Genomic DNA, 13,573 nt, shown 5'->3' on the forward strand with positions numbered 1-13,573 from the left:
AGCTCCGTTTCGGAGCTCCTTCCTGCTCTGACGAAAGGGCGCACTAAGCGCCCTCGCGAGGCGTGACGGTGTCACGTCTGCGCCGCCTCATTTGGAGGCGGTGCGTTTGTGACGCCATCATGGTGGGCCCCATGTAGATGGGGCGCTGCCATCTTGTACGTCCTCAGGACGTACTAGGCTGGGGGCGTTAAGAAGTGACACCCCTTTTTAAACCTAGGACATCCTGAGGACATCGCTTATGACGGTTTGTAACGCGCCAGAGTTTAAAATTAATATTTCTCTTGCAAGATTAACAACCTAATATTTAGATAGGCATCCATTAGTTCATTTATGAGCATAATTCGAAGTTCACCTTTAAAGCCCTAAACAGCTTGGGACCAAGCTACTTGAGGGATCTTCTCCTTCCATGTGATCTTGCCTGTTCATTAAGATCAGCTGATGAGGCCTTCATGGATAATCTGTAGCCATTTGAGCCATTACTGGTAGCAGTGCATGAGATGGCTTTCTATGTAAGAGAGTCTCATGCATGGTATTCTCTGTCTAAAATTTATCTTCCTTTTTATCTGCAGTCTGCTAGTGTTGGAAAATGTTATTTTTTAATACAAACTTTAGATTTAGTTTAATCTATTTATTGTTTGTTCATACTCTGTTTCCCACGCTATGAGGAGTCTTATTGGTCGTTGTCCTAGAGTTTGTATTCTTGTTACTTTGATCTTTGGTTTTGTTTTTTAATTATGTTAACCACTTTGAATGTGGGATGCCATTTACCCAACTGTCAAAAATTAGTTTTCTCTTCTGTCTCTGGGACCATTTACCTGGACTACCTTTGCACCTGATTCCAGATGCCTGTTTCCAGCTGATCCAGAATCAGTTATGGTCCCGTATCCCAAACCTTGGAGATTATCACATTTACCTTTTTGCCCGATCTGGGCACAGGATGGGGTCGGGCTGGAATGGGGGAAAATGGGTGTTATTGCACATGAAATTGCTGCTGCACTACCAACTGACCACCACCTGTCCCCAAGCCAACCAACTTTGAAGGACAGAAAGCTTCCATACTACCAAAATCAGTGGGATAAGCACAGGTTGGGGACTGGTGGTGGTCAGCCGGCAGCACAACAGTAATTTTGTGTGCAATAACATCTGTTTTCCCCCCATTGCAGCCCGACCCTGTCCCATGCCTTGATCGAGCAACAAATGCATGTGTGATCATCTTCCTTGTAACATTTCAAGGTCTACTCTTGACAGTCCAAGAAACTACTACCTCCTGATCTGATGTTTTGACCCTGAAACCTCAGAGAATGAAATGCTACTGATTGACAAGCACATATCCATCTCCAAAGGCTGAAAAGTTTCTGTGTAGAGTTACACTGGCTGCAAAAAAGCAAGCATCACTGCTCCGTGTAGTGATTCAAAGTGCTCGGTTCAGAGAATGTTTTAAAAACTGCCATCTAAAAGCAAATTCAGATACTAAAGTTGTAATAATTGTTTGGATAAATTTTAATTTCATATTTAAAATACCCAATTATGATAAATATATGAGAAGAGGATGCACATTTATTTCTAAATTCCTGTAGGGGTGTGTGATTTTTTTACCCCATCATTTGACAAATTCTAAAAGTTGTACATGTTTTTTTAAAAATTTAAAAACTAGGCAATTAAGTAATAATAATAATAATAATAATAATAATAATAATACTGTTTATTTATAGCCTGCTTTTCCAAAGAGATCAAAGCGGGTTACAACAAAGGTACTACACAATGTACAAATTTACAAACAGCATCCACATAAAAAGTCCATGACAATACATCAGAGTATTAAAAACAAGATAAAAATTACATGGTTAAAAACCTCAACAATAACTAGCTTAAAATGCTAGTGTAACAGGGAGAGAGCAGAAATCACAGCATCTGGGGGAAAGCCTGTTGCAAGAGTAAGATCTTCAGCTTCTTTTTAAACAGGTCAAGGGAGGTAACCGAGCGGAGCTCGCCGGGAAGAGAGTTCTGAAGCTGCGGGGCTGAGTTGCAAAATGCCCTCTGTGCAGTCACGGTGTACTTCGTATCAGGAACCCTCAACAATTGCTTCCCGGCCGATCGGAGAGTGCGGGGCGGATTATATGGGGAGAGGCAGTCCTCCAAGTACCCTGGGCCCAAGCCATTTAGGGCTTTATAGGTCATTACCAACACCTTGTATTGGGCTCGGAAGCGAATGGGCAGCCAATGAAGATCTTGCAAAATAAGTGTTATGTGGCTAGTCCTGGAGCATCCAGTGACTAACCTAGCTGCCATATTCTGCACTAATGAAGCTTCCGAGTTTGGTACAAGGGTTGCCCCATGTAGAGCGCGTTACAGAAATCCAACCGAGAGGTTACCAGAGCATGTACCACCGTTTCAAGGTCCCCCTTGAAATAAAAGTAAAATGTGACAGTGCTATGATCTAAAGTCAGAATCATCCAGGCCATTATATTCCCAGTTACTATGTACGGATGGGAGAGCTGGACAGTGAAGGAAGCAGACAGAAAGAAAATCAGCTCATTCGAAATGTGGTGCTGGAGAAGCATACTTAGGATACTCTGGACAGCCAAGAAGACAAACAAATGGGTACTTGAACAGATTAGACCAGAGCTCTCCTTGGAAGCTAAAATGATCAAGTTAAGATCATTATGTGGCCAAATAGTACTTTGGCCAAATAACAAGAAAGCACGCAGATCACTAGAAAAATCAATAATGCTAGGAAAGAGAGAGGGTAGAAGAAAGAGAAGAAGACCACAGACCAGATGGATAGATTTGATTAGGGGCATTACGGGCAAGGGCTTGCAGGATCTGGGCAAGGCAGTGGAGGGCATGGATATGTCTCATCCATAGCATTGCCATGAGTCAGAGTTGGCTTGACGGCTAACAAAAACAGCTATGCTCCAGGGCAAAGCCCTCCCACATTGGTTAGTACTGCAATGTGGTCCTACAATTACCTGGTTTTTCAGCCTTTCTAGAGGTTGCACGAGATCCTGAAGCAGGATCAGCCATGGTTAGTAACTGGATGGGAGACTGCTAAGGAATACCAGGTGATGTAGACTATATTTCAGAGGAGCTGGCAAAACCATCCATCTTTCACTATTCCTTACCAAAGAAAACCCTATGAAATTCATGGAGTTTCCATAGATTATGTGTAACATGAAGGCACATACACAGCGAGACAGAGATTTCTACATTAATGCTAGCTGGATTGCTGTCAGTAATGGAGTGGTAGACCTATTTCTTGGGGGTTTTATTGACTGAAGTCTATGTAGCCAGATTCAAATTGAGCCCAATGGCTCACAAGCATTAAGTAGAGAGATTTCAGAATAGGTGTGGTATGTTCTCTCACACCTTGGAGTTTGCACTAGCTGCAGCCTTTGAATTGTCATTAAGGGAAACTCTACATAGGATACATTGTAATAGTCTAGTCAGAAACACCTGACTAGACATATACTAGACATAGACAAACATTAATTACCCTGACTGGGCTATCCTCATCCAGAAACAGACATAGCAAGTGACTAGTTTTAGAAAGTAATAAACACTTCTTATCACTGAGGCCATCTGGCCCTTCAATAACAGTTTTGGAATATTTATTATTGTTATTGTTGTTATTATTATTATTTATTAACAGTATTTGTATTCCATCTTTTTCACAAGAATGGCACTCAAGATTGCTTACACATTCATCAGTGACTACTGAAACTATGTGTCTGTTCTGCAAGACACAATGCTAACCTTATACAAAACAGTGTTATCTGCCTAATTCCTGAACCAGGACCTGGGAATTACTTATCTACCCTGTCTTATCAGCATTTAATTTCACTGTATCACTACCACTGTATTAAAGCAGCAGTCTAATCTCATGCAGAGTTTCTTTTGATACAAATGGAATGGAATAATAGAGCTGGGTGTCATCTGATGTCATTCCCAGATGACACCCCCCAGTGTTTTCATATAAATATTAAGCAATGTAGAAGACAATCTGGAATCTTACAGCCCCTAACAATGTAACTGCATTGCAGCTGAGCAGAAGTATCCCAATCTCATCTCTGACAATCACTTTGAAGCAAGTAATTGAACTTCTGTAATCCAGTGCCTCCAGCATCCACCCCAGGAGGATACCATGAGCAATGGTATTCATTGCCAAAAGGCTGAAAAGTATTGATGGTGTAGTATTGTCTCTATATCTCCTCTGAGGAAAATAACAAATCAAGTAGACCAAGGCTATTTCCAGGCTTGAAGTGGGTCTTGATAGTCTGTTTTATCCAGGAACATATTTATTTGATGGCATAGTGGTTAAGATGCCAGTTCTTACAATCATAAGGTCAGAAGGTTGGCAATTCAATGCCCAAACACTGTGTGACAGAGTGTGCTCCCATCACTTGTCCCAGCTTCTGCCTACCTAGCCGTTCAAAAGCATGCAAAAACAAGTAGATAAATAGGTACCACTTGATTTGAACATCATGTAAGGTTTTTTCCCCCTCCCTTCTTTCCCTGCCTTTTTTCTCCAACCCATCCTGCTTTTTATAAAAACATGCATGATGAACAGATCTGGAAATCTTGAAATTGTGCACACATTTTAGTGCCCTTTTCATTTACCAAATAATGGTACTATACTTTTTGTTCTCTACAGCAAGACGTTTTGCACAGAAATATATTCTTTTTAAAGTACTTTTTTAAAAATAGCAAACACATTATAAGGTGCTTCAAGTGGATTTTTTAATTCTGTGCTATCTTTTTCTCAGCATCAGAAAGTACTGATGGCGTAAAAGAACCTATTCCACTTGTTTGGTTTATAATAGGATTCCTGTTCCAGATTCTAGTATCATATAGCAGCTGGTCACATTTAGTGACCGTCTGCACCAACACTCTCATCTTTTTAGCATTAAAATTAATTTTCCTCAACTTGGCATGTAAAGAGCCTGAGTGTGCCCCTTACCTCATTACCTGAAATTTTACTGTGTCACCAACAGCAGGGGATGTTTTGGGGCAGTTTTTTGGAAATCAAAAATAGAAGCACGGGGAATATTAACATCTACAGACTTTGCTGAGGCAGCAGCCATTACAACCTCTAAATGTAGTTCCTCCTTGTTACATGCCAGTGACTTCTCCTGTGCCCATAAATATCATGGGGTGCTAAGTGAATATGTTGGTGCTTAGTTATTCTTATACAGTGAGAAGAGCAAAGTGAAGTCTTTTGTCTGTCTATCTTTTTTTCTGTCCATCTATCTAAAATCTATCATTTGTACATCATTAGCTGGCAACCTTCCTTGCAATCCCTGCATAACATTCCAGGACTAAATGGACCTGGAGCCTATATTCCTCCCTAACCAAAAGAAAACCCATAGGATTATGAAGACAAAGTTCAAATAAAGGTGTAATGTGGGTGATTTATGTGCTTCTGCTGGCTGCCTGGGGTGGTGAGGATTCAGTTTACAAAATCTGAATACTTTTAATATATTGTGAACAAATGCTACCATAGATTTGAGTCCACACCTTCTCCCAACGTAAAAAACAAAAAACAAAATTTAAACTGCAAAAATAAATTCTGTATCTAGTAATACTGATACTGTACTGAATCAGTCATTGAAATAACAAGATGGATGGCAAATCCTGGCTTCAGCACAGTGTAACATGGTAGAGGCAGGGGCAATAAATAGACATGAGATCTTGCTGCAGTATAGAACAGAAGATTTGCTTTTCGTCTTCAGAATAAAGTTTAGTAGCTCCAGTGTTGCTGTACTTATAACAATTGAAAACAATCAGTGGGAAAAAAAGGGATAATTTCTGATTCCTACATTTCAACATACCCTGAATGATGTGGAAATAGTGCTGACATTTAATCCTGACCTGAGAGATACTCATCTATTGTTCTCTTTTAAGCAGTCTAACTTCGCACAATATCTATCCATATTTCCACAGTTCCTCACCAGGAGAAAACTTTTTCATGTCTTTAAATATGGCTTGCTTCTCTGTGAATGCTCTAACAGCTTCTGTATTTGAAAACATCTATTGAGCCAAAGCAAAAGTGTCATACTTTATTTGAATTATTTTTATATTAATTAAAAAAATTATGGTTTTTTTTACTGTGTTTATGAATTTGTATGCATTCTTTATCTCTGCATAACAAACAAAACACACTGCAGAAATAATCCAGTTTGAGACTGCTTTAAATGCCTTGGCTCAGTGGTAGGTAATCCTGGGAATTGTTGTTTATTGTGGTACCAGAGCTCTCTGAGAAAGAAGGCTAAATGTCTCACAATTTCCTAGCATTGAGCCAGGGTAGTTAAAGCAATCTCAAACTGGATTCTTTCTGCAGTGTGTTTTGGACCCCAGTTATAGAAATTATATGTAGATTTATGGTATATGTAGATTTTTTCATCACTTTTACCATACTTTTTATTATTTTACTTTTACTTCCATCCTTATCAGAATACAAAGATATACCATGATAGTCTGTAGAATCAGTATGCAGAGAGATCTTGTAGCACCTTTGAGACTAAAGAAAGAAGTTGGCAGCATGAGCTTTCATAGACTTAAGTCTACTTCCTCAGATGCATTCAGAATAGTTTACCTAAATACAATAACACAATATAAAGTATAAAAACAGTTAAAGAATGAAGCTACTACAACACTGTTGCATCAAAAGGAGAGGTTTAAACTGCAAATCTAGCACTTTTTTCTAGAAAATAGAGTGGTGGGGGCACAGAGAACAGTTAATCTGTACATCCGCCTCAGTCCTCAGGTATAGGCAGCAACAAAGAAGGCCTTGTTCCATTCCACAGTATATCTAACTCTCTTGATTTTGAGAATGCCTCACATATCCTCACCAGCACTTTTTAATGTATGTGTATGTTACAAGAGGAGAAGAATGCTCTTTGATATGAAGGTCACAAACATGAAGATCTTTAAAGTACAGCAACATCATTTTGAATTTGCCTGGAATTTTATTTTCATTTCTGGTCCATTGTCCAATCTATACAGAAATAACAGAATGGGGAGCAACTTTTAACCCCAAAAAATACTATTAAATAGGACTAAATATGAATCAAAACTGCTGCAGGGAAACAGACTTGATTTGACAAGGCTCATTTGGTACCCACTAAACAACTTAAGTTTAAGACGATTTTTTGCAGGATTTGTCTTGTGCAAATCATTAACATATTTGATATTGAGTATCCACAATTGATTATGTGTTTTTAAAAACTATTTTAGTTTAATAACAACAATAACAATAATTAATACAGCATTATCTTTTATATAACTAAAATTAGCATATAGGGAAACCAAATCACACTGAACTACAAATCAAACTATTAAAAACAAAAATAAAAGGATTAACAGACAAATAGGAGAACTGTGGTTTCTAATTTGCTGTCTTGTGCTTCTATGATACTGAATATATCCACTCCTTTTATTACTCAAAACTTAACCTCATAATAAAACATATTTTAAAATGAGCTTTAAAATGAATCTATAAACCTCTGCATAGTACGACTGTTCTTTGCAATTGATTATGCCATTTCCTGTAATTCTATAATTTCCTATAATATGATGTTATTGTTTTTTTTATACCCTGCTTTGCCAAGACTCAAGGCAGCCTACAAAAATTAAAACCAATACAGATACAAACATTTATAGGTAGAAAAAAAATTACTGTTAAAATATAATTAAGATAGGCATAAAATTGAAAAAAAATTAAAACATATCCATCAAAAAGTCAAGAAATAAAAATACCTGTAATATAGCACAGTATTAAAAGTCCTTTCAGGAGTTCGGACTGTACTGGATGACACCCCAGAAGAGGGGTAACACCCGGTCAGTCCCCCACTCCCTACAGGGCCTTCCTGGGGCTTTGGGTCCTGTATCCAGGCCGCCACAAGGCCTTGGATGCCCTGTCTGGGCTGCTGCGGGGCCACACACACAATTCACTGGTGTGTGCTCCCATGTGGCATGCAGGCCAGAAGTTCCGCCCCCAGAAGCCCTGCCCCAGATGTCACCAGGTCGGGTGATGTCACTGTTTCTCAGTCTTGCATAACAAACAAAAAACAGTGGAGTCTTACGGTACATAACAATATAATGTATCACCAAGACAGCAAATATTAAGGGTATGAAATTAAAACAGATTAGAGCAGATTATGGGTTTTCTTAGAAGATTGGTAAAACTATTATCTGACCTAGGTGAAACTGTGGCCCAGTACAAACCGGCACCAATTCTAGGGCTCTAGAGTGCGCAGCAACCACACATTCTGAACCCTAGTTCGGGCTAGCGGCACCATGACTGTGCGACCCTGCCAACACGGGCCATGCATCCATCATGACGCAAGGTGCCACGTCAACATGTACAGGCGCCACGCTTGCATAATGGACGCGACAGAGTGGCGGCAATGGCACACTGATGACATCATCCGTGCATGCCACAAAGAACCCATTTTTTTCCAGATTCTTTTTGGCGTGGAGGGACGCCGCACAGTTTGGCTGCTGTCGCGTCCCTCTGGAGAAAAACTGGATGCCTCCAGCCTACCCTTTTGGGGCAGTCTGGAGAGCCCCTGTGAAACAACCTTCATAATTCTAATCATAGCTACTGAAGGATACATCACAAATTTGGTCACCCATTTTGCAGATGGATACTGAAGTACAACATTCAAAATCAGTAGTTTTTAATCATAGGAAGGCAGTGGTTCAAATGACTTCCTTCTGACTAGACTAGACTAGACTACAGACAGTGATTACACTGGCAATGGTTAAGTGATGAGCATATAGAGGTGTGAAAGGCCTTGCAAACAACAACAATTTGACCAGTGGTTCAGTCATCAATCCAAAATGGTTTGGTGAAATGGCTGTGAGATAAAGGTTCACCCAAGAGAAAGTAAATTCTTGATGGTTTGTTTCAAACAGAAAACACAGTTTGGATTGAGCACGGGCAGACTGGAATACCTATAGATGCATCACAACCCTGGCTCAGTGTGTAGAAAGCTTACATGCTGCTTCCAGGACTCTAGCAATGACTATGTCTGGAAATTGTGATTTGAGTCTCCAAGCAATTAAACAAAAGTGTGAAGAGATCTGGATGTTGAAGCATGCTACCATGAGCACATCTAGGACTTGTGGCAACCAAATGAATATTCCCTTGAACAGAAGAAGAGGGCTGAACTATAGCTGCCAGGGCAACTATAGAGTAAGAATAAGCAGGATACATTCCACTTCATCACCCCTCATCTTCACTGGAACTTTAATGATCAGGTGGAAACAAAGAAAGGCTCTTTGGACATGAGCACACCCACACTGATCCACCTGAAGTCCATTCCTGCACTGATAAAGTACCTTTTGCGTTTCTTGTTGAGGTAGGATGTGAACATGCCTGACATGGGTGCACCCCACCTGGAGATACTATAAGCGTGAAATACTATAGTCACAATGAACTAATCATGGTTGTTTGGTTGCAACTGAGATGCCCCATGAGGATGTTATTGTGTTGAAAATAAGGTAGTGAAGAATGTACAAATCTCAAAGGATTGTTAAGCGAAATAGAGTCCCTCCTTATTTGTTCACATAAAATATGGCTATTACATTGTGTGCTACAAACTGAATTACTCTAAGTGAAGCAAATGATTTGAATGCTCTAATCATTTTGATGACTGTGAGGATTTGAAGAACATTGACAAGTGTAGCCACCATTTCCCTTGGACTTGCAGTGAATGTTCCAACTGAGAAGGAAGAATTTATAATCACAGGCACCAGGAAGCAGCACCCTGGCAGCGATAGTAGGGCTTGGGAGCGTGCACCAACCGCACACTCCCAAGCCCTATGACATGTGGGCAGTGCCATTATTGAGCGGCACCACCCACGTGAGGGCATGTGGATGACGTGTGGGTATCTTGAGCGCCCACACGTCCCTTAGAAGAAGCAGTGTCATAGAGCTGCATTTTAGCCCTTACGACACCGCAAAAAAGAAGTTGCTTTAGACGAGTTCCTTTTTGCAGCACAGCTTTGCTCCATGATTTGGTTGCTGCGGCAACACTGCGCAGCAAAGAGGGACGACGTTTCACTGCCAGTGTGTACCGGCCCATAGTGACAGTAAAAGAATGCTATGGCAGCCAGAAAAACAAGATGGGCACTACATTGCAGGTCACTATTTACAAATAAATTATTTATTATTTTATTTATTTCATTTGTATGCTGCCTTTCATTCAGAAGGGACCCACAGAAATGTCCTCACAACCTTTTCCTTTTCGCTGTTTCTTTCCCAAGTGGCGTGTTTGGTAAAATACTGCTGTGGAGTTCTGGAACAGAGCCTAGAAAAATGAGTCACTGCTGTTGTCATAAAGCCTAAAACGTGTTGAAAGACATAGACCATGGGACGATGAACTCCAAACATTTGTTGAGCTAAAGTAACGAGATTCATGAATTGTCACTTGAGAGGAAGGCTCTTGTAGATCTCATATCCAGAAATGCACCAGTGTAATGAATGTATTAGGCAGGTCAGGCACACGTTGAGACTTCCTGTGGTTGCTTAAAGGCCCTAATCCAACAATAAGGTCAGAGTGAGATGTGAGTACACACCACAAGGAAGCAGTCATCAAGGAAACAGAACACTGTGACATACCAAGTCACCATTACATTCATGCACTCTATAAGACACTTGAGATAAGCCCAAAGGGTAGGGCTTTGAATTAATAAAGAGAAAACTGACAGAAGCCACTAGGTATTTGCAGTGATACGGATATAGGGTGACAGGAAAATAAGAAATTGTGAGGTCCATCATCATGGACCTATTGGCTTGACAGAGCAGAAGAAGAAAGTTCCTTTGGCCAGACTTATTTGTTTGTTTATAGTAGAATCATAGAATCGTAGAGTTGGAAGAGACCACAAGGGCCATCCAGTCCAACCCCCTGCCATGCAGGAAATCTCAATCAAAGCATCACCGACAGATGGCTATCCAGCCTCTCCTTAAAGGCCTCCAAAGAAGGAGACTCCACCACACTCCAAGGGAGTTTGTTCCACTGTCGAACAGCCCTCACTGTCAGGGAGTTCCTCCTAATGTTGAGGTGGAATCTCTGTTCCTATAACTTGCATCCATTGCTCCGGGTCCTGTTCTCTGGAGCAACAGAAAACAAGCTTGCTCCCTCCTCAATATGACATCCTTTCAAATATTTAAACAGAGCTATCATATCACCTCTTAACCTTCTTTTCTCCAGGCTAAACATCCCTAGCTCTCTAAGTCATTCCTCATAGGGCATGGTTTCCAGACCCTTCACCATTTAAGTCGCCCTCCTTTGGACATGCACCAGTTTCTCAATGTCCTTTTTGAATTGTGGTGCCCAGAACTGGACACAATATTCCAGGTGAGGCCTGACCAAAGCAGAATATAGTGGCACCATTACTCCTCTTGATCTAGACACTATACTTCTTTTGATGCAGCCTAAAATCTCATTGGCCTTATTAGCATCGCACTGTTGACTCATGTTCTCTCATATTTTAATTCAGGCTGGAAAAGTATTCAGGTACTCCTAATACATTTCTTTTTTGGAGTGATCAGTACAAGTCTCCTCAGCAAAAATTCCCAAACCTCACAACCAGACCCTGAGTTTCAGGGCATAGTTTCTCTTTTACGCAACCCTCGGGGCAAGGGGAAGGGATTTCATGTCATGGGGCTAGCTTGAAAAACTGTGTGTGTGTGTGTTGTTATTTATTAGACTTGGGTGTTTTTCATTTGATTGGCATACTCTGTGCAATTGTGGGTGATGCTTAACAATGTCACTGGTGGCTGACTCTTTTAACATCAGACATGTAGAATCACCAAAGGACATCCCGAGCTCCCAGGGTTTTGATGCAGAAATTTGAGAATCTGGAAGAGTTACAATCTGGCAACCTTATTCACAGCACATATCTAAATGTGTAGAACCAAACTAAGTAAGCTCTGCTAGTGTCCTGTAAATAGAAAAACAATTCTACAATTCTAAACCAGTCAGTATGAATCCTCTATTTATTTATTTTGAAATCTACAGTGTATAAGACAAATTATCTAGATCCATTTCAGTCTTGCTTTAGTGTGAGATACAGATAATTACCTCTGTGGAGAACCTGTGCTTACAACTGGACAGGGAGAGTGTATTCCTGTTGGTTGTGCTGGACCTTTCAGTGGTTTTTGATATCATCTGCCATGGCATCCTTCTGGGCCACACTGCCAAGTATGAGGCATTGTTTTACATTGGCTGCCCTTGAAGGCGAGGCACTCAGAAATTGGTTCTGGAGACTCATGTTTAACTTTTTGGCCATTGACCTAGGAAGTCCTTTAGGGTACTGTTCTTTTTGCCTGTGCTTTTTTCTTGTATGGAGGAAACCACTGGGATAGATCATGTTGAGTTTTTGGGTCAAGTGTCACCAGTGTGCTATGATACTTTCCTCTCTTACTGCATCCCACTTAATTCCAGAGAAACTGTTTCCATGCCCAGGTTCCAGCAGCGACCAGGCGTGCATTTGCACATCTGAAACTAATGCACCAGGTATAGCAATTTCTGCTGAACTGGCTGTGGTGACAAGTGCTTTAGTTACATGCCATTTAGATTACTGTAATATTGTTCATATGGGGCTGCCTTTGAAAGGAACTCAGAAATTATAGTTGGCCCAAACAGATACAGCCAGTTTGTTAACTGGGGCTGGTTACAGGGAACATACAAGTATCTTGCTGTAGCAAGTTGACTGCCTTCCAGTCTATTTCCAGACACACTTCAAATTAGGGATCATGACCTGTAAAATCCTTGGGCGAAGAATATCTCAAGGACCATCTCTCCTTACATGAACCTGTTGTAGCTCTTAAGATTTTTGAGGCAATACTTGAGTCCCACCACCTTCCCAGGTTTGATTGGTATATAGAAGGGAAATGGCCTTCTCAGTGACTGCTTCCAAATTTTAGAACTCCATCACTGGAGAAGCTAAGAGGCTCCATCCTTGCTCTCTTTCTGCCAGTAAATGGCCTAATTCCCACTTACTTTATTGTCTGGTTCCAGATCCGAATTCTTCATTCGGTTCCTGTCCCGGTGTGGTTTCTACTATGTTTGCGCTGGGTTGTGTCACAGCAGAGAAGGTCACAGAGAAGGTACGGAGGGGCAAGGGACACTTTTAGAGGCCAATAGGCTGGGGCCATTGCAGCTCCTCCCCCCCCCCCCCCCGCCCACAGGAAGCAGGGAGTGGATTCGAATCCGCCTGGTTCCCACTTGGCCTGAATTGATTTATTTCTAAATAAATTGATTCAGCCCAAAAAACACTCCATTTTACCAGTGTCTTTTTGACGCGGGCTAAATGGGTAAAAACCGTGGGGCCCCTCTCCGAATCGCTTCAGCGATTCAGATTAAGTGGAAAGCTTAGTGGTTTAAACCATAGTGGGAACAAGGCCAGTGAAAGATGTCCTCTTCCAACAGGCTTTCAGTAAGTATCTAAAATAGGCTTTAATAGTATGCTATTGGTGTTGTTATTGTTTTCAGTAGTTAATTCTAAATGGTTTAAATTATGCAGAATGGTTAATTGCTTTTTTGAAAAAAAATCTATGTATTAC

The 13,573-nt window shown here is 40.8% G+C and overlaps 1 protein-coding gene across 3 annotated transcripts in view; it reads left to right on the plus strand.

The window, feature by feature from the left end:
* KIAA0825 (KIAA0825 ortholog) overlaps positions 1-13,573 on the plus strand; it is a 250,061-nt gene that overhangs the window by 185,433 nt on the left and 51,055 nt on the right. The window contains exon 20 of one of the 3 annotated variants that reach the window (XM_042449196.1): positions 13,029-13,117. The exons of the other annotated variants lie outside the window; for them this stretch is intronic. Within the exon in view, the coding sequence (XP_042305130.1) occupies positions 13,029-13,117 (89 nt within the window). The remainder of the gene's footprint in view (positions 1-13,028; positions 13,118-13,573) is intronic. 3 annotated transcript variants of the gene reach the window in all.

The sequence above is a fragment of the Sceloporus undulatus genome, chromosome 2 (assembly GCF_019175285.1).
Source record: "Sceloporus undulatus isolate JIND9_A2432 ecotype Alabama chromosome 2, SceUnd_v1.1, whole genome shotgun sequence".
Lineage (NCBI taxonomy): Eukaryota > Metazoa > Chordata > Lepidosauria > Squamata > Phrynosomatidae > Sceloporus > Sceloporus undulatus.